Source organism: Porites lutea, chromosome 1 (assembly GCF_958299795.1).
Source record: "Porites lutea chromosome 1, jaPorLute2.1, whole genome shotgun sequence".
Classification (NCBI taxonomy): domain Eukaryota; kingdom Metazoa; phylum Cnidaria; class Anthozoa; order Scleractinia; family Poritidae; genus Porites; species Porites lutea.
In genome coordinates this window covers 41,653,195-41,677,582 of record NC_133201.1, presented here as the reverse complement: position 1 = coordinate 41,677,582, position 24,388 = coordinate 41,653,195, and the positions used below count along the sequence as shown (strand labels likewise).

Genomic DNA, 24,388 nt, shown 5'->3' with positions numbered 1-24,388 from the left:
CATGACGCAAAAGAGGATCGAAGTATGCCTTCACAATAAATGTCAAAAAATCTACCTTAGCGGTCCCTTCGGGATTTTAAGTCTTTACGTCATCCTAACCAATTCGTACCTGCGGGCGCAAACAATAGAAACGTCATGATCATTACCTACCGATTCCTCTCGGCCCCTGTTCAAGCAAATCGAGATTTTTTCTAGCGTACTGACTGTATATTTCAGCTGTAAGTACTTTCCTTAATATACGCGCGAGTTGCTAGAGTGCCTCCTCGGGATTTCGCCTTCTGGGCGAAATCCCTGTGCAGGCAATTTAGCTATGCGCTTGTTTAGCTTCATGTTTGTCACCACACTTTGAGTTTTATGAGTACCTTCGCTCTTAATAACCGGTATACTGAGGGAAATATACCATTTAAAAATGGTTTCCCTCTGCAGTATTTACGTATACAACTTTAGCCGCTGAAGTAACTCTTGGCGAGCGATCAATATTCAAGAGTTACAGTGCATTGTTACTCTTGGACATCATGGCTAGATTTTGTAGTATATCTAACGCTCGCTCACAGACTATATATTGACGTGAAAACAGGTTAGATATTACGGTTCTATGAAGCAACCAATAAGAGTAACACCATTTCTTCAAAACTGTATGTACTACGTAGAAGGCTTAATGTCAAGCTTACCTGTTCGTAAGTGACGTCACCTAGTATTATAAAAACTGTGATACGTTTCTATTATATTACTTCATTAGTTCGTTTAGCCAATGGAGGTGCTTCGTATGTTACAGCGGAGCCTGGGGTACAGTGTGCGATGATCTCTGGGATATCAACAACGTTTCTCTAGAGCAACGTCTGCTCCACACGGTACAAGATATGGTCGAGGTACTGGCAATATTTGGTTGGATGATGTCGAATGTAGCGGAGGAAAAGCTTCACTGTTCAACTGTGCGCAAGCAGGATGAAGCCCAGGAGATATTGGCTGTGGCCATCACGGGGATGCAGGTGTCGTTTGTGCGTAAGAAGCAAGAAATGCTGTCACATAAAAACAAGTTACTTTTTTATACCTTATGTTTACGCAAGTCTAGACCACTTTTTTTATTTTTGCTACCAGACATTCCAATAGCATGTAGAAATATATACCCGTCAATTAAAGGAAGCAACTATAAATACATGGAAACAAGTTGAGAGTTTTCATTTATGGGTCTTATAGAGCGGCAGCAGCCTGCATCCTTTAATTGCCTGGGAAACTGTTTTCAAATGGTTTAAATTTCCAAATTTTTGGCGTAAAAGGGAAAGTGATGTTGAGAGAAAAAGCTCTAAACAAGAACAAAGGAAATCTTCATCTTGACTCCCTCGCCCCTTCAAACAACGGAAAGTGGCAATGATGAAGAAGCATTGTATTACATGCATTATGCTTAATCCGCCGCTTGAGACTGACGCAAGATGGTGGGTGGAGAGTTAAACGCGTGGAGAGTTTAACAGTACAGAATTTAAGAGGCATCTTGAACAACTCTAATCTGTTACTTAGTTATATTTATTTAATTATTTAATTCAAATAGTTTTTTTATTAGTACCGTATAACCTCCACCCACTTGTAACTGCACTGTGGTAGTAGCCAACTCGAAAGCTTGGCTCCTTTGGCTGCTACGCACTCTTCCTTTTTTATGTTTAATTCAATGTATAGTTAGCTCTGTTTTTTACTTCTTCCTTTTATTTCCCTTTTTGTTGTATTGTAATTGAATAAGTGTGAATAAATGAACTTGAACTTGAACTTGAACTTGAACTTGAACTTGCGAGTAGAATAATTTTTTACATAGTTGATATTTTATTTGTCGGGTACCCGCTCAAAAAAGTCTGGATATTCTAAAAGAGCAGACCAGTAGCAGACCCTTCGCTTCTTGTCATAATGTAGAAAGAACTAGCCTTAGAAGATGCTATCAATGAAGATGTGATTTCATTTCATGAGCGTTAAATTTCAACATATTTCATTAAGTATATTGCCAGCCTTTCAGCACACTAACCTCCCTGTCCCCACACTTGCGATCAGGCGTCCTTCTTAACCTATCTTCATCTTTACCCCTCCCCCGACTTTCGCTCTCCGATAAAACGGCAATAATACCTTAATCGCTCTTCGCCCTGCTACTGAATCTAGCTTTATTATCAGTTCTGGCGTTGAACAGGCGATCATCTGGGAAAATTCTTCCGTAATCGAAGGCGACAGACGGCAAATTGTTGTTACTGGAAATGTTCAGTAGAAGTCGCCAGTAACAGTTTGTCAAAATAATGCCTCAAATGTTTTCAATTCCACATCTAATTTTGGTTCCATTAAATCCAGACATGTTGTAGGGAATTTTAGGGAGAGCCAGTTAGCATGGATTTAGTCTTGAGGTCTGGTCTTCTTTATTTAGAAGGGAGCCGGGGCCCTGGTTAAGCAGACCTGTTGGTCTGTCATTTTGATTTATCGACTTTTCTTATAGTTCACCGGCTTTGGCAAACAGACTTTACCTTCTCCAGAGTTACGTTAGTTTATAAATTCATCCCCGCGAGTAAGTAACATTCTTCGAAATAGTTTATGACGCAATATTTTATTGTTCTTTTATCATTATTCATTAGGTTTACACCAGAGACTTTCTTTGGTTTACTGTTACGTTCGAACCTGAACGAAAACTCAAGACCCTACTACTGTATATCTAATAGATAGATTTAGCCCGGGCTAAAAGCGAAGCCTCCGTTTCTATACTTATGCTAAAAGCAATCAAATTTAAACTAATAGCACGAAATCTAAGCCAAAAAAGAAGAAAAGAAATAAGGAGCCTTCGCATCAGTGCCCCTTTAGAGGGAGGGGCTAAATGATTAAGAAAAGTATCCCACAAACAAACCTCAATTTAAAAAAAAAAAATGTGAAGTTGTAGGTCTCTTCAGTAGCAGCAATTTACAGGTTACGATTTCTAGGGTCAGTATTTCTGTCTTAAAGGGAAGACCTAAAAGGAAAATTAGGCCGACTTAGGGACTTTTATGTTTCTGTAAGCCCACTTTATTTTATTTTATTTTCCTATTTTTTATAAACGGGCCCTGACGAACAGCTTTGTGTGGCCTTTGCATTATACAGCCTCATAATATCTGATAGAAAGTCTTACCGTAAGGTGCATATTTTCTTTGAGGAGAGACATAGGAAAGCAAACGATAACCTTTTTCGCTAACAACAACTATAATCCAATCTTTAACCTTTTTTTTGTAATTAAAAAGGCAAATTTGGGGTCGAAAAGCCGTCGAGTCTGTCGTTAAAATAGAAAAGAACTCTTTCATATTTTAGATAAGCTCACTTTTCAGCGATAATATATATATAAAGCCGTAAACAAATATTACTGAAAACAAACTTCATTCAAGCGGTTTCAGCTGTATTCAGGGCACAAGTTAAGGAAAAAAGACAGCACACTGCAAAATACTTCGCCTGATACTTGAATGGCAAGTAATGAATAAGAAAATGAATAGTAATTCAATGGAACATGTACACTGAAAAACAACACTTTAGTTTTAATTCAAGAATGGCGAGTAGCCGGTCTGAAGTGTGTCTAAAAGACTCACGATCGTGTATTGAGCTAATGTTATGAATGAGCAATGACAGATGAATAACTTAATTACTTGAGAATTTTTATTCAAAAACCCATAAGTTAATCCTAAAAAGCAATTCGCGTAACACTAACTGGATCGTGGATCCGTTCACGCAAGTTAAATCCGCTGAGCACATGTCAAAAAATCAATTTCAAATGCTCATTTTGTAGTTTTCTTTCTTTTCGCTGACTCGGTTGGTTCAAAACAAGCCAAGCGCTCTGATCCGCCGTGAAGAAAACAAGGTTGAATTCCTCGAAAGACAATTTCTTAGCAAAAAGCTCTCATTTGTCCACAAAAGGAAACTGAGCATTCTTTTGAACTTTCTCTTTCCATTTGTGTCTTTTATAGGCGTATTATCAATCTTGTAATACAAAACTTTAGTCTTGAAAACCACCACATGATGAACGAGCGCCAGCCATTTTGTTGATGGATGACATTAACTAAGGTGCCCAAGCCCCCCTTCCCCCCCACCCCCTATGTGGTTGACCATGTGACTTTTGAGGGGGGGGGAGGGGGTATGCGTAATCTCTGGAGTTAGAATTTTTTTCCCTGACATACAACAGTGTAAGATTTCAGTTTCAGCATTGTATACGGCATGAGCGATATTTCTTCAGTGCAGGATATTATTTTTCCCAGTTATATCCTTGCAAGCTTTTTCCCCTCGAAATCCGTCTGCGGGATATTTTTTTCTGAAATCAGCTATAACCCCCTCAAAAGTCAAATGGTCGACCCCTAAAATCCACCAAACATTTGTTCAGTTGACAGATTTTGATTTGTCAATCATTTCTTAAGCCTTTTGAAACAATTAGGGGACAAAACTCTCTAAGGAAGAGAGGGGGAATCCGTTTCTACTTACCTCTACCGGGAACGTCCGTAGTGACGTACGTACGGACGTACGCACGGTGACCTCATAACCAAATTTTCTCGGATGGATAGTTTACCAAATTTTCTTAGTTATGGAGCTCCACGCTCGCGCGTGCTTCCCTAATATTCAGCTAGGGGAATAATGGCTCGTAGCGAGGCACAGTCAGTCTGTATCAGGAAAAGGCACAAATCCGAAAACAGAGTCATGCAAAATGTCAACCACTTTTTTAGGACAGTGCTTTAGGCTTTACTCTATTAAAATTAAAAGCATTAACGGTATAGGAGTACCAGATTTTATCAGAAAGGCTTTATTTCTCGACAAAGTAATAAAAACATTCCCGGGCCAAAAAATTGTTTTTAGGTTCGTTGAACTAGACGCAAGTTGGCATTTAGGTTTTTCTTTTACACTGGAACCACACTGAAACGAAACCCACAACTTAGAAGTATTTCATAAAATTTCCAGATCATCCCTGCTTAATGATTTAATGTACCCTGTGAGAAAAATGATAAACACATGCATGCGAATGGCGAATTAAAGGTTTTTTATCTCTATCTATCTATACTGCAGGCAAGTGGGCACTTGGACGTCGTCAGAAGTATTTTTAAATAAAGTTAATTTTAATTATGACTGAAGAAAGAGCAGTTTCTTTAAATTAAGCTAAATAATTTTGTTTTACACTAATGTATTTCTGTGTTTTGCCAAGCATATACTCTTTTATTCGAGGCGTTTTACGTTTAATAAATAATCAACTTCTTTACCTAGAACATGTGATATACGATAAATTATTGTTTTCACATATTCGGATGTGAATTTATAATTAATTGACGCTATTTTTATAGTAATTACTCAATGGTGGCACGAATAGATTCAGCATCGCATTTAAGTGCTCTGCAAGGTGGGTAAAATCATTTCAATCTATCACTTACACCTCAAGTTGAGTCGCGTGAAAACAATGAGAGAGGAACCGTCTACAGCGAAAAAACTTTCAAGTCGGCATCAGAAATGTGTCTCTTCAGGATTTAAGAGGGAAAGATGCAAAAGGAACCACGATTTCATTAAACGTGCATGGAATGAGAGATCCTGTTCTATTTACCATGGAATCGGGGATGAAATGGAACAATCTGAGAGACAAAAACAACCTTTGGCCTTACAAAGTAGGGAAAACGGAAAAGACGAATACAAACCAAGACAAGTAGTAATTACAGAAAACGAAACCATGAATCTCATCGCTTCAAAAACGCAAAAGTTTAAGCGAACTCTCTACTCAGAGACCTTTAAGCTAAAAACAGTGGTAAGGGCCTTCTTTAGTAGAGAGGGTAGTAGAGTACGAGAAGAAATAATAGCGGATGAACAATCGTCCACGGAAATTTTGAAACCTGACGAATTCATGTACAGACTAAATGCACCCAACATTCGAAGAAAAGCAATTTGCGATGAGATCGAAAAATACATCGTGCAAAGTGGCGCGGGATCGTTGAGATCTCTGAGAAGCGACCTTATAGTGGCTTCTAATCTGAAAACCTGGCAACTTATTTAGAGACATGCGAGCTGGGAGTCGCGGTTATTTATCAAAGAAAAGTGTGACTGCAATAGTTTGTTACTTACATCTGAGCTGAGTGGAGTGATTTTCGCTGTGGCCAGGAAAACTTTTAATAATGCGCCAGTACCAGCGCATGTGGATGGTAAAATAACAACTACAACTAGCCAGATTCAAGCCTCAGTACAAAATAGTTCCGGGTTGCGAAAAAAGAAATCTGCGTTGGGGTTTTGACTTGCGCAAGTTTCAAGACGCTATTTTGACGAGATTCAACTAGCTCTGAAAGTTATTTTAACGAATATCACCTTGGAGTATATAGAACAAACCCTGGACGGATGAGATTTCAGAACCAAACAGTGACTTCTATGCACAATAAAAGTTAAGCAAATTTATTTGTTTCTTAGTCTTAGTTGAATTGGGGATTAATTGTAGAATGCTTATTAGGGGTTGATCTCAAGGACTGCCATTTTACTTTGAAATTTGTGAACTTTTAGTACTGTAAACAGTTAACTGAGTGTCAATAAATGTATTGTATCAGCGAAACTAAGTAGTTTTTTATGGTTTGATTTTTTGGCGAGTTTTTACAATTGCCGTGTTTGTAGCTTGTGTGACTCGTTAGGTTGTCTGAATTCCTAATAACTTGCCTGAGGAAACTAATTCTAAGTCTGTTTAGATCAGCCCGATTTTGATCTTACATGTTTTTATGAGTGATTGCATTTCAGTGATTTGGTAGCTGTTTGAGATCCGTCATAAGATATTTTGGGACGAGTTCTTCCATTAAAACATCCATTTCGAGCCTAAGAGTTAAAAAAATCACGTGAGGCTAGAGCAAATGGAAAAACATGCAGACCAAAAAGGGTATCTAACTTTAACCTTTCATTGAGGTAGTGCATGTTTATATTGGCAAATTTAAGAGAGAAAGGGTTGTTCAGTTGTGTAAATATTCTCCAAATAGCAACATGTCGTCCGTGTCGAGTTGTCTTCTTGCTGTTGTTGCTATTTTTTTAGCCAGCAGTTCGCCTATTTCTTCCTCTTGAAAAGGGTGAAATGTTCCGCTATTTTGTACTCACTACCAAAGCAACTTCTTCGCCAGGTCTTTTCGGTTAAATGTTCAATAATCTCAGGCAATTTTGCGGCACAGTTGACATCATTTTTCACAAATCGCAAAATTCTTTCAAATTTGGTCGACAATAGCCGGTTATGATGAAGAATGCGTAGGATTTTAGCCAATGAGAAACGGATAAATATTTTGAATAAATAATGAAAAGAATTATCATATACAATGGTCGCGGTATTCCCTTAAGGTTTCTTCCGGAATTTTTTTCCCCCAGAACTCCCCTTTTACATAATTTGATCTTCAGACAATACCCAGAGTATCCCACCATCGTTAGAGATAAAATGAGAAACAGATAGCATCTAGGCCCTAGGGCTTGCTGATTAAGACTGAGGAATTGCACGAGGTTAAAACTACATTCGGCCCGAGAGACTTAAAATAATAATTATTACAAGGAAAAGCTTTCGTATTTTTTTTTATTTCTGAATAATGGACTTGTAAGTGTTCCTCTGGCCTAATATTAGCCTGAGATCATGCCGTCTCCCTATTATCCCTTTATGTCTCTCACGGGAAGAGGGCATGATACATTTCTTTGTCGGATCACATGTTAAAAAGGCAAAATCTGGACTTTTTTCTGATTGGATGGGAAACAATACGGATGATTTGCGCTGTTCCAATTGGCCAAAATGCCGCCATCCGTTAGTTGTTGTTGATTTCAGTCTGCATTTTTGCTTGCGTCATCAGCAGTGAATACACACGCGAGTTCGTTATAAAATTTCTGTCGGCTAAGTTTTCTTGAATTTGAAGAATGACTAAATAGAAATTTCACCCATTGAAATATTTTCCATCTCATCGTATACTAAAAAGTTGCTTCAAGTTACAGAAGCGACAAACGGGTTCACTTTTCAAATAATCAATTCATGAATGGAATCTTGACCTGGTTTGACTGTAATTCCTCCTTCAGAAACCTGCGAATTATTCTGATCTTCGCTTTCACAACACCTTTCAGTTCGTAAAATATAGTGCTTCAGCCTATTTTTTTTTTTCACTGCTGCACAGAACGTAGTCAACGAGCTTTTAACCACTAAATTCTTTATTATTTGTAGCTGTTGAATAAAGGTACGGCAGCTCCAGCTAGCAGTATTTGAACAAATTTAAAATTCTTGATAGGAAGCGCCATCTGAACGTGGACGTACTTAAAAATTTTCTTTTCTCTAAAATTGATTTCAAAAGAGACATTATTCGCGGCAAAATTTGATTCCCGTATGGTAAACGCTTATTGGCTAATAACATGAATGGTCTAGGAGACGTTAGATTATGTAAATGAGAGGGCGGTTAACGGCTTGTTAAATGAATGTATCAGGCGTTATTTTTTCCCCCTCTCGAGCCAAAGAAACAAAGAAGCCAAAAAAAAAAAACGCCTGATCTCAGGTTAGCCTAATATAGGTTCGGGTTTTTCCCGTTTGTTTTAAAGCTATTTATGGTACATCTTATATTATTTCCACCCCTATATCACTCAGATTGAACCCAAAGTAAAAAGTGCTAAAGGGTAAATTTGAAATACATTGTTCCGTTTTCTGCTACTGACAATATTGAAATGGTTTTCTCATTATCGTTAGACATATCTTTCTCTACTGATAGCGCGCGAAAGTGTCAGGAAATTCCGTGAAAATTATGTCCTACTTTCCAACTATATAGATTTGTTTCAAAATCAGTAGTCGTTCATTTCCTGACGGAAATTGAATAGCATTTGCAACATTTTCGCTCGCGCCTGACTGTTGAATACAGTGGTCAACACAGCTGATTATTAATCGATAAAACATAAACTCGCTATCAAGAACTAGCTAACTGAAAAAAAAAAAACCTATATACTATGCATATAAGACAAAGATTTAAGTTATTATGACCTTTATGCAGGTAGAAATTCATAAGACTTCTCCAAGCAGTTCAAATACTCAATTATAAATTATAAATTGTCTCCCTCACAAACTATATATAAAACTGCTGAGAGTAAAAATATATTTTGCGCGGTTCTCGAGGCCAAACGTTTGTCAGCCGTTTTAAAACGGTTAACTGTCCAAAGTGAATCAAGCCATGAGCCTTTGGAAAACGCACGCTTTAAATGGGTGGAATTACTGTTTTCATTTTTTCTTTCATTTTTATTACGGTATTCTGTTAAGTCCAATAAGAGTCACCTCAAATTATTTCTTGTTTCTTTGTCTAGCTTATAGCGAAGTAGGTTCTAGGCCCAGTGAGACATATATACCTCGAGGTATAGCTATGCAGATTATAACTTCCTTTTATTTTTTTGTATCACATAAAAAACCTATCATTCAGCGTTTCTTCTATGAGGGTCTCAATGGGGTTAACCGATAGGCGTAAAACGGCCAAAAATTTAGTCGATAGCCGTAAAAATTGAAAAATTTTAACCGTTAGCCGTCAATAGCGTAAAAAAGAGTTGACCGTAAAAAAAATTGTTCCCTAGATTTGTTAATTTTAAGGAAAGTTCTAAACTCACTTATGGTTGCGTTTTTTGTTTCCCGGGTACTTCGACTCCGTACGCATGTTAGGCCAAGCGCCTCTTAGTTGTTGACCTAGACCTAGGCTCCATTTCCGCCGCTCACTCGGGGAACTAATTTTTTCCATGCCGAAAATCTGGCTTCTTGCTGGGGATTAATATTGGAGATTTTCAGGAGGTTGTGCCGTCCAAGTACTAGTGAAACAACACGCAGAGATGCCACTGTTTGTAAAAGACGTTGCCGGTGAACAACAATTCCCTGATTTTCTTTGACGCTACGGTAGACATTGCCATGCCTAGTCCCTGTACGTGGTCTTCCGACGCAGTCTCGGTCAAGGTATCTCAGTGGCGTATCTGAGAAAAAAAACTCGCTCGGACACGTCACCAGAAACGCATTTGCCGCGCCTAATAATGAGGCCCACAGACAAGGCAACGGCAGACAGTCGTTGTGTACAGTCCTTCGCTGTCTTTAAAAACACTGGAAACGGGCATTTTGTTGTTGGCCGTTTTCACACAAGAGCTAGAAATGGATCATCCGTCTAAGACTAGCCTGTGTACACTCGTCCCCCTTCCCCACAGACACCCCTTCTCCGATTTTTTCGGAGAGAAGGGGGCGGCTGTACACAGGCTATCTGAAACGGATAATCCATCTACAAACTGTCTGTCAAAATTGATAGATGAAGTCAGGCGGATTGTTCATCTAAAATTAAAACCATTTCATTTTCAAATTAAGACGTATTACCCATCTGACTCGAATTATCAAACTGATAACCCTTCTCACACGAATAATCCGTCTCAAGTGTGAAAACGACCTCTTCTGTTATAAATGAATGTCGCTCCCCAGCCTTGAGTTGGGCGTTCGCGTGTCTGCTTTTGCTTTTTCACAAAGATTATTTTCAAATTGACTGTTGACATTTCTATGTGTAAAATAATATTAGAAGTAGAATACTTTATAAAAGTATGATCTATCAAATGTTAAAATTTTTCAAAAGAATAGCTCATTTTATCCCGAGATAATTCTAAGACCTTTATGTTGCTTTAAAGATACAAAAATACACGTTTATTACAAGAGAGGATAAAGGGGACGGAGAAGGCATCCCCTACACCCTATTCCATAGGCAATTCGTCTCGAGTTATTTTTAAGATAATAGATCCCAAGGGGGATTAGAGAACAGCCAATCACATAGCGCGAATGTGTTCCGCGTGGATGACCCACGCTCAGAGCCACGCGTTCTTCACGAATTGACGCAGAAAAATATGGCGGAAGGCGCGGCGAGCGATATTGCTATTTATTTTGTCGATCAAAACGACTAAAGAGAGATTTCTGCTAAAGCTGTGTCAGCGAAACGGAAATTAAAAAAGAATCGCCCTTCCTCTCTTGTATAGAGCTAACAGTACAGTAGGGAAATCCTTAACACACCGAATTTTCTCTTAGGATCATTTATAATTTACAGTTTGAAGAGAGCAATTTCTGGTTTGATATTTTTTATTGTTTTATTAGTCTTTTATTATTCAACAAAAATAACAGTTGGCGTCCTACTTGCTTTATTATACAAACGACCGGTTTCAGTAGACCGGCGAAATTTCTCATTTTATTAAAGCACTGAGGTTACGACAACTTCGAGCTAAAGTGATTTCACGGGTTGTCAAAAAGTCCAGCGATTCCCTTTTCCCAGGTGAGCGCCGTCTCATTTTGCTTCAATATTCAGAAATACTCTCGATCTCTTTACGCTTTCATTTCCTTTCGCCCGACATGTTTTGCACGGCGTTTAGTCATGCGAAAAATCCACGAAACATCCACGCAGCGCGCGAGGTAACTTTATACCGATTCTAACTCGGAACGAATTACCTATGGAATAGGGTGTGTATAGGGGATGTTTTCTCTGTCCCCTTTATCCTCTCTTGGTTTATTAGTATTTAACTCTTTGAAACAAAAGAAATTAATTTTTAACTTTTTTGTTAACCGTAACTGAAAAAAATTAACCGATAGCCGTAAAAGAACCAAAATTTTTGCCGATAACCGTAAAAGCCGCCACCCCATTGAGACCCTCTTCTATTACTATAGCTTTTCGCATCTCGTACAAACTAATTCCGTCGTGAAAAATTTCCTTCTCAATCTCTTCACAGATACTCCCCCTGCTTGAGGTAAGAGCATATGATACACCCACCAACTCATTTTCGGGTATAATATCGAAATTTATTTTTGTTGAAATCAACGAACGATTTTCCAGACATAAACATCTTTTCAATACTCTGTTTTTCTCGTCTTTTTTCTCGTCGTCTATACTTAACCACATATTTCGTGAGAGCTTTTTTCCTCCACGAAAAAATCTTTTGGTTTTCTGCGGCAGAGAATACGATACACCATCTCTGATCTCCATTTTTTTGCTCGGTTGTCCATGGAAATATCCAGCGTCGATTTGTCCTCAACTTCTTCTTTTCAAGTGCAGTCCGCCGGAAAATGCTGGGGCGTAGCCGAAAGCTCTTGATCTTTTCCATTTTTTGCAGCGGGGTACAGGTTGCTTCCATGGTGTGATACTACATAGGCTACAGTAAAATTCGTGTGATCTGCCGTCTAGTGGGGTGGTATGTATACTAGGGGTTCTGGTACACACGAGCAAGCCTCCGTTGTCCGATCGGAGGCTTACAGAGAGAAACTGAAATATTTCGAGCAGTGGTGGCCGATCGGGCACTTTCAGAGAAAAACAGAAAATACCCCGAGAAACGCCTCGATGGTATATTTATGGCTCGCTGAGAGAAAAATCAAAATGTCTCATCGCGCAGCGAGAGTTTTTGAGGCTCGATACTACTAGGATTTCATTAGTTTACTGGAACTAGTTCGTATTGTTATGACTTGCCTTTTCTTGTCCACTGGGACTGATCCGATCGAGTACGCAAGGTCTTGCATTTGAGTAGTTACGCATTATTTTTTGTTGTCCACTGGGGCTTATTACTGATGCATGTTTATGACTGTTGACAATTTTTGAGTCCACTAGGACTAGTTTTTTGAAACTGCCCAGAGTATGGTTGTTTTATCTCCACTGGGACTCAATTTGCTCGTGGATTACTTGTTTATGTTTATTTGTTTTATTGTGCTGTTGGGGTTACTAGAATTAGCTACATGTCTGAAAACCACTTTGTTTAGAAAACTAGACGTTGCTTTGTGAGCTGTTACACAGTGAATACCTTAATCCTGGAATTGATCTTTTGACGACGGTATGATATATTTTTTCAGACCAGAACAGCTATTCTTTTGCTCTAAGAGTGCTTGAAATAATCACGACATTTAACCGTAACACCAGACAGAGCACTTTTCTGTTATATGTTTGCAAAGTTACTTCCTTGTCTTTGTAAAAAGCAATGTAATACTTTCGGCTACAGTCCCAGACATGCCAAATGGTAGATATTTTATAGTATCTTGAACATTGATGCCAAATAAGACAGTGTAACGGAATCGCGAGGTTGCGTTACACTGCGTAGTTGAACGCCTGTTAACATGTCTCGCCTTCAGTTCTCGGCTATTTAAGTGAATTTATATAGATTTATATGTCCTTGGATATGTCCTTGGAAATCTGATTTATCATCAAACTGTATCGACATAGTGATAAAATGCTTGTTTGCGATGAATTATTACTATTTGCCCGCATAAAACAGAAACGTTGAGTGATTTACGACAGTTCTCGCCCTTTTATAGTATAAAAATAATGTTTGAAATTTTGTCTATTATTTAGTTAGGGGCGAGAACTGTTAAAAGTAACCTATTATGCTTGAGACTTTCCAGTACAAGCACGTTTTTCTCTCAGACTAGATGAGATACAATATGTGAAAGCACATAATTTGCTTATCACTGTGTCAAACGCAGGAAAATATTCTTTTACAGGTGAGAACTGTGAGAACTGTGGAGTAACGTTAAGTATAGAATAGGTCACGCATAGTAATTTCCGGCAATATCAGGGCAGATATGTTGGGAGCAGTCAACAGAATAATGTTAGCGAAGCAGAAGTCACAGGGAATTATGCTCACCGTTTAATTTGGCTGTTTGATCGCCAAAGTGTAAGACAATCTTCTGAAATTTTTTCATGTCTCCGTCGTGTTCACACGTTGACGCAGAACCTACAGAGCGCGCTCTAAGTATATCTGGGCCGGGCCTTAGAGAATGTTAGTTTGTAGGGTATAAAAAGGGTCGTATTCTGGCTTGGCTCAGAAATGTCTTTTGTGTCTTCTAAGTGCATCTTCTCAGATAGTAAAAATAGGTATTACCAGGATTAAATGCCTTTAAGAGCTCAATCCAAAACACGTCGTTCAAATAATCACTTAGTCCCTTTTTGAACATCCACGCCGAATACCCCCGTTTGGCAAGGTATCCGTAACTCTTTAGACTGATCAGACAGATCAGCTGCAGCGTATAGAAAGCATTTTACTAAAAAACTACACTTTAACAGTTCTAATGAAAAAGTTTTCCTATATTTTTGTAGTGAAAGATGACGAAAAATTCATTTTAGCGCTCTAAATCAATTGTAGACAATGGAGGACAAAAGAACTTGGGACTGTGTGAAAAGCCCTTCCAAGCAATTGTTACGTAGGACCCTGCTCCTAAGGACAATCTTTTGTTCGGCTTTGGGTTCATCCTGTCGTCCCCCCACTTCCCCTAGCAATGTTGTGGCCAAAAAAAAGCACTCATTTTCACCCATTTTGCTCCAAATTCAAATTTGGTGGGAGGGGAGGGGTCGCTAGTTTTAGTAATATCACTGGAAAGTCTGGAAAGGTCCCAACATTTTTTACCTCCATTGTAGATACGTTCAAAGTTTTGTTGTTGTTTGGGAGATCTTCATTAGTTGCTTATGTTTCGCAATGTCCTTCCGTCTAGCTAACAGTATTTCAGTGGCTACTTATTTGGAATTTTTGATTCAAAGCAATTCTTTGTATTCGTCAGTTGAGGCTGCCGTGTTTGGCGTTTGTTGGGCTCATAATATTTTCGGGAATCCAAACCCGTGCGAATCTAGTCTTGTGACAACTATTTTGGAGTCAGCCAAAAGCAGTCTTTAGTCTCTAATTCTCTTGTCAAGAAAGAGCCTATTACGCCACACATGATATTTAAGATTTGTCAGGGGCACCCAATGACGGTTTCCCCCTAAATGCATTGAAGACACTCTTTAGGTTATCCAGAGTACTTTTAGATCTCTAGAAATGTATTCTATGATTTATAGATATAAGACTCATGAATGACTTGTCGATTGACGTTTTTAAGATGATTTCAATTACTTAGTTTCAATACATTTTTTAATTGAATCTTAAAATTGCCTTTTTAATTGTGCTTATAGAGAAGTTTATACAAAATTTTTAGGGCTTTTTATTTATTATTTATTTTTATTCTATTTCATTTTTATTTTTTGTTAGTGCGCATTAGATCATATATTTGAATGCTATTTTGCGCCTAATAAATAATAATTATTATTATTATTCTAAGTGGCGCTAAAAAATTTATATCTGTTTGGTCATCCTAGGGCAACTTGAGTCTTTTCGAAATTACAAGTTCTTTAGTATTATTTTCCCGATTATACTACTACATGAGAAATTTCTGCAATTTGATTGGCTTAGAGCAGTGGTATTTCAGCTTAATTTGAAATACCTACACGCGAAAATTACAAACCTTTTGTGGGTAGTAGTATAAACAAATAATAGCATGATTTGTAGTGATATTTGGCATAAATACCACTCGAGATATTTCAAAATTGTCTCAAATTTCACTCGCCTAGCGGCTCGTGAAACTACGTACACAATTTCAAAATATTACTCGTAGCCTGTTCCAGGCGTTCAGATAGTAGAGCGCGGCGGTTGCGAGTTAAGTTGTACACCGGGAAAACGAGGGGGGGGGGGAAACGGGGGGGCCGCGCTCTACTATCTGAACGCCTGGAACAGGCTATATCACCGGTGGTGTTAATGCCAAATATCACTACAAATCATGCTATTACCTATACAAATTTTAGCTGCAATTTAAGGATTTACGAAAGTGAGAATTTTTCTGATTCCTCTCTGCATCGCATTTTTGATTCCGAAAATTTCAGGTTTTCCTTTCTCTACGAAAAAGAGCTTAACCTGCGGAGTGAAAAGGGAAAAATTAAACTTCAGAAAATCGTGGGGAATTATTACATATTAAGCTTCAAAAATTGTATATGAATAGAACGGTCATCTAGAAATTTTTAGCCTTCCTCAAGCTATAAAAAATTCTACGCATTTTTTGCTTCTCCAAACAGATATGCGTTTATAGTCATTAATGTTTCTTTATGAAGGCTTTATGAAGGTTTGTTAGCGTTCCTCAGATCTTTCTTCATAGCCTTTTCCTTTCGATATTTAGGATTCACGTTTATGTTTTTTCACATGCCTCTTTTTAGTGCGCAGTTTTGCGGTTGTAATTTATTAAGTCTTATAGATTTATTCCAATGGTGTTAGCTTTTGTGCTATGAACTGTGAGTAATTTCCTTTTAATTTTAAGTCGTTTAAGGTCTAGGTCAAACGTCGAACTTTTCATGAGGCGAACCAAACTCTAATTTGGGTCGACCTTATTAAGTTAAGATCGTCAGTTGGGTCAGACGTCGAACTTAGGACGCGTCAAACCAATCAACTGAATCTTTTTTTTTTTTTTTTCATACCTGCACTTATATGTAAATATTTTTTTTACCTTAATTTATATTTATTTATTTTGTTTCCCCTAATTAGCATAGGATTTTAGCCTAAGCTAGGAGGCTTCTTTAGACACCTTAATAAAGTTTCATCATCATCATCATCATCATCACCAAAGAGCCGGTTTTAATAAAGTTTCTCCAGAACAAGGTTAAATACATATGCTGCGAATTTTTAATTTATTACTTTACTCGTCGCATGTGAAGATCAACGTTTGTCCCGGAGAGGTCTTCAGACGTTCTATCCAACTCTATCTATGACCTTTGAAGCCCGAGTTGTAGAAGTCCTGAAGGGGCGAGAGGGGGGGAGGGGGAGGGGGGCGAGGGTGGGGGAGCAGTGGTTGAGGACTTAATAGCCAAGTGAACGCTGACCTCTAAAAACTTACAGCACAGTCGTTCCGGTTTGCTTTAAGGTGTTGCCTTCAATGAGTAATAAGCAGTGAGTCATCAACAAAAGCCTTTTTGAATTCTTTTTAAAGATCTCTATTTACACTCATGCATATCTCTCAAGTTAAATAGAGACGTGAGTATCTTTTTGCATGATTGGCTTGTGTGCGCTAGAGCAGGGATCAGCTGTTTTCTCAGTATCGTAGTTTTCACCCTTCTCATATAGTGCAAAATCATGGTTGTTTACCATTTACATGGGAAACTGGTCGGTTCACGGTTTGGGCAAATGGTAAGCAAAATTCAGGACTGGCAAATTTCGTCCCGGAATCGCGTTTACTACATATTTGTACAAATCAGTTCCATTTTTCATCCTGGAACGAGTGATTTTGAGTCATGCGTTTAAGAGGCTTAGCGTGAAGTCAAGTTGGCTGGATATTGGCCAAGTCGTTTTTATGGGAACTTCCGGTAAGCAAAAACGCCAAAACAAAGAGAGGCCACTCAGTCCAGCCATCTTGACAGAACAACAGAACAAGTTTGGTCGATAAAGGATAAATTACACATCTTGTTCGCTCGAGTAGCCACTCGGAACACAGGGTCCTCACCTACTCGTCTTTCTCGGTCCGGGGGAGGACATTGGGAACGAGTTTAAGGATTCCCATTATTTTGCCAACTCTCAGAGAACCAGCTATATAATATAAAAAGTTTTGTACAAGGTGTAGCCGACTGGTACTGCATGTGCCTCTCCCTGGACGTTACAGGCGTGAAGAATAAAGACCTGATCTCACCTCCAGCAGGTCCTCAAGTAGAGATCTGGGAAATGGCCCTTGTTTTTCAGGCCAAAACCACTTGAACCACTTGAACTAAGACCCCCGGCAAATATTTAGTTTCTTAGTTAACTGGGCTGCCTCAAGGCACGCCCAGTTGATAAAATGGGTATTTTCCTACGTAGAATAATGAACGCGTTCAATTATTAACCCAGTAACGCAGAGGGCGTTGCCTGATCCATAAAGCACGTTTGTCTATGCATCTTCGCAGAGTCTGTTTAAAGATTGATTAATTTCTGTTTAATGCAACACACGCCTCTTTGAAGGTCTAAATTTCGGATTAGGATTAAGAGGACTCGTTCGACGAAAACAGGAACTTTAAGAATTTCGCCTCATTGGCGAGAGGGCAAAGAAGCGGCGAAGCTTCGAGAACGCAAAGCTTCACCGGGAGCTTCAAATACCAACCTGAGAGAAATAAAGTACTAAGGAATGTTACCAAGCGCCATAATGGGACAGTCCCATTATGGCTCTTGATGTTACTTACAAGTACAAGATTTGGTGACTTAGCATCCTAGAGCTTACAGTTGTTCTCAATGTGGCCCACAGTTTTTGCTTTTGTTTGTATCTGTATCATTAAATTTGTGCGTGATCGAGTGTTATGTTTCTCCTAATTTCTGTGTATCCGCCTATTTAACAAGCACGATTGATGTTAACATTAGCGAGTTTCGATAAACTTTGAAAGTTCACAGCTCACTTTAACATGCATACCTTTTACTGAGGTGTAAACAAAAAGCCATTGAAAATGGGAACTTGAAAAAAACCTATATAAATTGATTTAACTCGCCCATGACACTGATATGTACACAACCCGTATTTTACTGAAAGTGTTCTGAATACGTACACTGTAAATGTGAGCAGATGAAGTATATGATTGTAGAGTTTTAACTAAATATCAAGGTCAGTTATTGAGCTTCGAGATGAATGGCTTGAACAAAAAACAATTTAAGTTCGTGTCATCAGCACTTTGACCCAGCCTCATGCCCATATCACGTTAAAATGATTAAAACGATTGAAATAACCTGGGAGTAATCTTTAGAAAAGAAAAAAAAATCATCTCTATTAGTCTCGGTTGAATGAGGCCCGTGTATCGTGATGTGATGAGTTCAGTATATTGTAGTGGGTTTAATTATTTTCTCTTATAAGCTGTTCGCTGTCTTTTCTGGTTAACTTATCGTTTTCATGCACTACGGTAATTCTGTATAGTCTAGGTAGTCGTGAACGGGTTTCCGACAAATACTGGCACCCTCGATAATGTTGTCTACAAATTTACTTTAATAGATTTACGCTCACAGATTTCCTAGATTCTTTCGCGTCTCGATCTCCCACTCAACCTAAGCGATAATACCGTAAAATTCCGAAAATAAGCCCTTCCATGTATAAGCCCCTCCAAATACACGGAAGACACAGGAGGAAAACTTGGGACAGGTGATAGACACAGTAAGCCCCCACCCGCCGTGTAGAACTGTTTGCGCTGCTCAGGATCACACGAACTGGCTTCATGTCCTGAATTACTAAACAAAGATCTCCAAAGCCGCTGGGATATTGTGAAACGTCATAGGTTGTGTCATGTTTCTATGAGACCAGGACATCATAGGGGCAGGTGTGCCCCAAAGGTTCTGTCCGTGTGGGAGTGACAAACGACACCACAGACTTCTTAACAACCCCCCAAGGAGAGACACTGCTGAAACTAAGGCAGGGAATCAAACCCGTGAAGGAAGACCACAACCTACCGGAAAGACACCAACCACAGGGAATGGTGAGCAGCCAAAGTCTACTGAAGTTAGGAGCACAGTGCAGTATGCAATCGTGACAGAGCCGACAAAGAAGAAGACCATCCTGCTTCATGTGATACCTGTAAAAATATCATCGTCAGATGGCAAGTCTATCACCACTTACGGATTGATAGACAATGGCTCACGTGGAACCATGATCAGTTCCGACGTCGCCAAGGAACTTGACCTGAAAGGTCGGAAGGAGGTGGTGTCTGTTAGCACGCTTTTGGAACAAGAAGATGAAGAGTTTGAAGTTGTGGAATTCAAGTTGCAGTCCGCTACTGGAGAAGGAGAAGTCATCACTGTTGAAGAAGGGCTTGTAACAGAGAAGTTCAACATCGCAGAGAAGTGCCTTCCTGAAGATATTGACAGGAGATCACACTCACACCTAGTGGACATTGAAATACCTGCAGTGAAGTTGAGAAATGTGTCAGTACTCATTAGAAAGGATGTCAGTAAAGCACATGAAGTTTTTGAAGTTCGGAAGTCGAATAAGCCCGATAGCCAGCTGCAAGCTCTGCGAGGACCTTTAGGCTGGATCATAACTGGAATTCATGATTCACAGAACCATAGGAACATTTCAGTGAACTTTGTCACATGTGATAAGAATTTACATGACCAAGGGGAGACGTTTTGGAAAGTTGAGGGTTTTGGAACGAAAGGCGCGTTGAAGACCAAAACGGATGGCGGAGCAGATTGTAGGCGTCAAGACCTCATTTTGTCCAGAGAGGATATGCGTGCAGTGGACATCCTAGAGAGAACAACGAAACTTACTGCTGATGATCACTATGAGACGGGGCTGTTGTGGAGAAGAGATGATGTTCAGCTGCCGAACAACCGCAGGGAAGCAGAAATAAGATTGCAAAGTTTAAGACGAAAGTTCCATACAGATTCTAGTCTTCAAGAGAAATATCGTGCTACCATGGAAGATTACATAGCAAAGGGACACGCCCGTAAACTGTCAGACGAAGAAGCTTCCAAATCCGGTCCCAGAACCTGGTATCTTCCCCATTTTGCAGTCACCAGCAGCAACAAGCCAAACAAAGTCAGGATAGTCTTTGATGAACACGGGGAAACATCCTTGAATAAGAACCTGCTGCAGGGCCCTGATTACACAAACAGTTTAGTTGGAGTCTTGTTGAGATTTCGCGAAGAGAATGTAGCTCTGGTTGGGGACATTGAGAGTATGTTCCATCAAGTGAAAGTCCGTCCAGAAGACCAAGATTCACTAAGATTTCTGTGGGGGAGTGGAAGCATAGATGAAGCACCCCAGGAGTACGCAATGACAGTACACATATTTGGAGCCACAGACTCACCTTGCTCAGCTAACTCTATCCTTTTGAGAACGGCTGATGACAATGAAGAACGTTTTGACCCTTCTACTATAGACACTCTCAGACACAACTTCTATGTTGATTATCTCTTAAAATCTGTACTTACACCGGAAAACGCAATCACGCTTATGGAGCAATTGATAGGACTTTGTGCTAAGGGCGGATTTAATCTGACAAAATTTGTAAGCAACAACCGCAAGGTTTGGTTTACTATACCCCGGGCAAAGAGAGCTGACCCATCTCTAGATGTCAATCTTGATGAGTTGCCCGTCGACAGAACACTTGGAGTACGTTGGCACATAGAGTCAGACACGTTTGGTTTTAAGGTCTTAGAGCTGGGGAAGACAAACACAATGAGAGGAGTTTTATCGACAATCTGCTCGGTCTTCGACCCACTGAACCTTGCTGCGCCTGTAATGTTGCCTGCGAAGCAAATCATGCAAGATCTGTGGAGAAAGAAAAGGGCGTGGGATCAACCCCTTGAAGGAGAACTCCTCCAAAGATGGTTGCGATGGAAAGATAACCTACCTCTTTTGGCAAGCGTGAAAGTCCCCAGATGTTACTTCAGTCGGACTGACCATGAAGGAGCCACACTGCAGCTTCATCATTTCTGCGATGCGTCCGAAGTTGGCTACGGTACTTCTACGTACCTACGAATTGCCTACCCTGATGACAAAATAGAATGTGCATTTATTATAGGAAAGTAAAGGAATTCCCCGATCAAAACTGTCAGCATTCCTCGCCTTGAGCTGCAGGGAGCTCTGTTGGCTGCACGTGTTGATCTTGCAGTGCGAAAGAAACTGAACTTTACGTTTGAGCGAGTGGTCTTTTGGACTGACTCTATGATTACTCTGAACTATATCCACAATGAGAGCAGGCGATTCCAAACTTATGTGGCAAATCGAGTTGGAGAGATACGAGATCTCACAGCAGCAGAACAGTGGAGACATTGTCCTGGTAAATTGAACCCTGCTGATGATGTTAGCCGTGGCCTTGAGATGCATGAATTTCTGAAAAATGAACGCTGGCTGAAAGGCCCATCCTTCTTGCATAGAAGTGAGGATCACTGACCAGAAAACAAGTTCGAGAAAGTTACGGAAGAGAAACTTGAATTAAAGAAGGAAGTGTACGTCACCACGGTTAACCCAACAGCTTCCTTGAACTGTCTTCTGTTCCGATACTTTAGCTGGTACACTCTCCTTCGCACATTTGCCTGGATACTGAAGTTTCTGCAGTGGTTCGAGCGGTTTGCGAAAAAGGAAGAGACAAACACATATGAAATCACACGGAGTATTAGTCAAGAAGAAATTGAGAAGGCCAAGCGAGAAGTTGTTATCATGGTACAGAAGGGAACGTTTCCGTAAGAGTTGAAGGACCTCAAAGCTGGGCGACAAGTGAAGGCATCAAGCAATATTGTGAAGCTTAAACCACTGATCATGGATGATGGTGTCTTGCGAGTTGGTGGTAGGATTTCGAGAGCTCCTATAGCTTCTGATGCGATGAATCCTATGATCTTGCCAAAACATCATGTCACTACGATTCTGATACGTTATGTGGGCGAGAGAAATGGACATTCTGGAGTCGAGCAAGTATTGCCCCTTCTCCGAGAGCAATTCTGGGTGATTAAAGGAAGAGCACCAGTGAAGGAGGTTATTGGGAGATGTATATCCTGCAAGAAACGAACGACGCCAAGGATGACTCAAGAAATGCTAGAATTACTGAACATTAGGCTGACCCCGTACGAACCACCGTTTACGTATTCAGGAGTTGACTATTTTGGCCCTTTTTACGTGAAGAGAGGAAGGGGAGAGGTTGCAGAGAAGTGATGGGGAGCCATCTTGTATGTATGAATTCGCGAGTCGTCCATCTTGAAGTCGCTAGGTCCCTAGAAACGGGTGACTTATCTTGGTTCTGACGAGATTTCTCAATCGAAAAGGACATGTGAAGGAGCTTCGCTCCGACAATGGATCGAACTTCGTTGGGGCTGATCGGGAAATTAAAGAGGCTATTGAACAAATCGACAAAGAGAAAGTGGGAAGAGAGTTGCAGCGGCGAGGCTGTAAGTGGGTGTTCCACCCTCCAGGTGCATCGCACATGTCCGGAGTCTGGGAAAGACTTGTGAAATCCGTGAAGCGGAGCCTGAAGGCTATCCTTGGTAAAGGCCTTATCAACGGAGAGGTACTCTAAACAGTATTTACTAAAGCTGAACGAATTGCTAACTCCAGACCACTGACAAGAAATTCGTCGAGCCCGAATGACGATAACCCTCTCACACCCAGTCATTTCTTAAACATTCGTCCCACGGTTAATCTACCCCCAGAAATGGTTGATGACAGCGACAAGTTTAGTCAAAAGCGATGGCGCCAGGCGCAGCTCCTAGCCAACCACTATTGGAAGCGTTGGCTCAGAGAGTACATTCCCTCTTTACAAGAACGCCAGAAGTGGCATAAGACACAAAGGAACTTGCAAACTGGAGAGCTAGTACTTATTACTGACGATAATGTCCCACGACATCAGTGGCCAATCGGACGAGTAACCAATGTGTTTCCTGGATCTGACGGTTTGGTGAGTCTATCTTTTTGTCGAGGGTCGAGGATCGAGGGTTCCATGTCGAGGGCGAGGGTACCATGTCGAGGGTCGAGGGTAACATTTTTTTTTTCCAAAATTTTTTTTGGAAAAGGTAATAATCGATGCAATCAATGTCATTAAAACAAATGGCGCGTGAAGATCTTCTAGTTATTGGATGGGGGGGGGGGGGGGGGGTGGAATAGAGAAAAGCTCCGGGACATCCATAAAGAAAATGTGATGTTGTTGCTGTTGTTGTTGTTGTTTAATTAAAATAGTAAGTGGACAACCGAATTCGCTTAAAAGTAAAGAACCTTCTCCCTTCCTGTGAAGGTTGACAGGTTGTGCCTAAAAAAAATGTCATAGAGCTTAGGCAGGGGCACCGAACGACTGTTTTCTGTAAAATATCTGTTCGGAGAAGCAAAAATTGCCTACAATTTTCTATTACTTGAGGAAGGCTAAAAATTTCTTGATGGCCGTTCCATTCATGTACAGTTTTCGTAGCTTATCTAATTAATTCCCTTCGATTTTCTAAAGTTAAGTTTTTCACATTTCAGTCCCCAACTTCGCCTATTTTTCGTAGAAAAAGGAAATCTAAAATTTCCGGATTAGAAAATGCGATGGAGAGAGGAATCAGAAAAATTCTCACTTTCGTAAAACCTAAAATTGCATCTAAAATTTTCGGGAAAATAATACTGAGGCCCTAAGTGATTTCGAAAAGATTCAAGTTGCCCTAGGACGACTGAACAGATACAACTTTTATAGCACCGCTTAGAATGCATTTCTAGAGATTTGAAAGTACTCTGGATAAGCAAAAAGTGTTTTCAATGCATTTAGGAGGTAACCGTGGTTGGGTGCCCCTGCTTCGCGGCTTATATTTCAGTCACGTCTTCCTCTTCTCTGCCTTGCTTTGCTGTTCAGTGGGTAGTTTGAATATGGATATTTCACCGATTCTTGTTTTTTAAGCTATCCCACTGTATGCGACCGAATTGTCGTGCTTTCATTGAAGTAGAAACTCGACATGAAATTTTAAAATACAAGTCATCGATAATCACCGACACCGGAAATCGTGACCTACAATAGGTACGTAGGTGCGTAGCTAGAGTGATAATTTGCACCCTTTGGACAAGCACTTGTTCAAAGGGATTAATTGCGCAAAACACACCCTTTAGTATCAGGTGATAGGAGTTTCGTGTTTCATTTCGAATCAGTTTTTACCTCGAGCGTATACCAGAGTTTTGCACGGTACTATT

At 39.9% G+C, this 24,388-nt stretch overlaps 1 protein-coding gene across 1 annotated transcript; it reads left to right on the top strand.

Moving 5' to 3' along the window:
* The first annotated feature begins 860 nt into the window (after nt 1–860).
* Nucleotides 861–22,757, top strand: LOC140929876 (uncharacterized). The gene is made up of 4 exons (XM_073379578.1): nt 861–1,002; nt 19,044–21,206; nt 21,360–21,626; nt 22,507–22,757. The coding sequence occupies exons 1-4, from the start codon at nt 861–863 to the stop codon at nt 22,755–22,757; spliced, it is 2,823 nt and encodes a 940-aa protein (XP_073235679.1).
* The last annotated feature ends 1,631 nt before the right edge of the window (nt 22,758–24,388 follow it).

Bases quoted from the DNA above. Each gene is read 5' to 3' on its own strand.
- LOC140929876 (XM_073379578.1), top strand. From the start codon at position 861: ATGGTCGAGGTACTGGCAATATTTGGTTGGATGATGTCGAATGTAGCG. The intron at 21,207-21,359 runs GTACTTCTACGT...TTGATCTTGCAG, and splicing joins TGCGTCCGAAGTTGGCTACG to TGCGAAAGAAACTGAACTTT. The intron at 21,627-22,506 runs GTGAGGATCACT...TCAATCGAAAAG, and splicing joins CCCATCCTTCTTGCATAGAA to GACATGTGAAGGAGCTTCGC.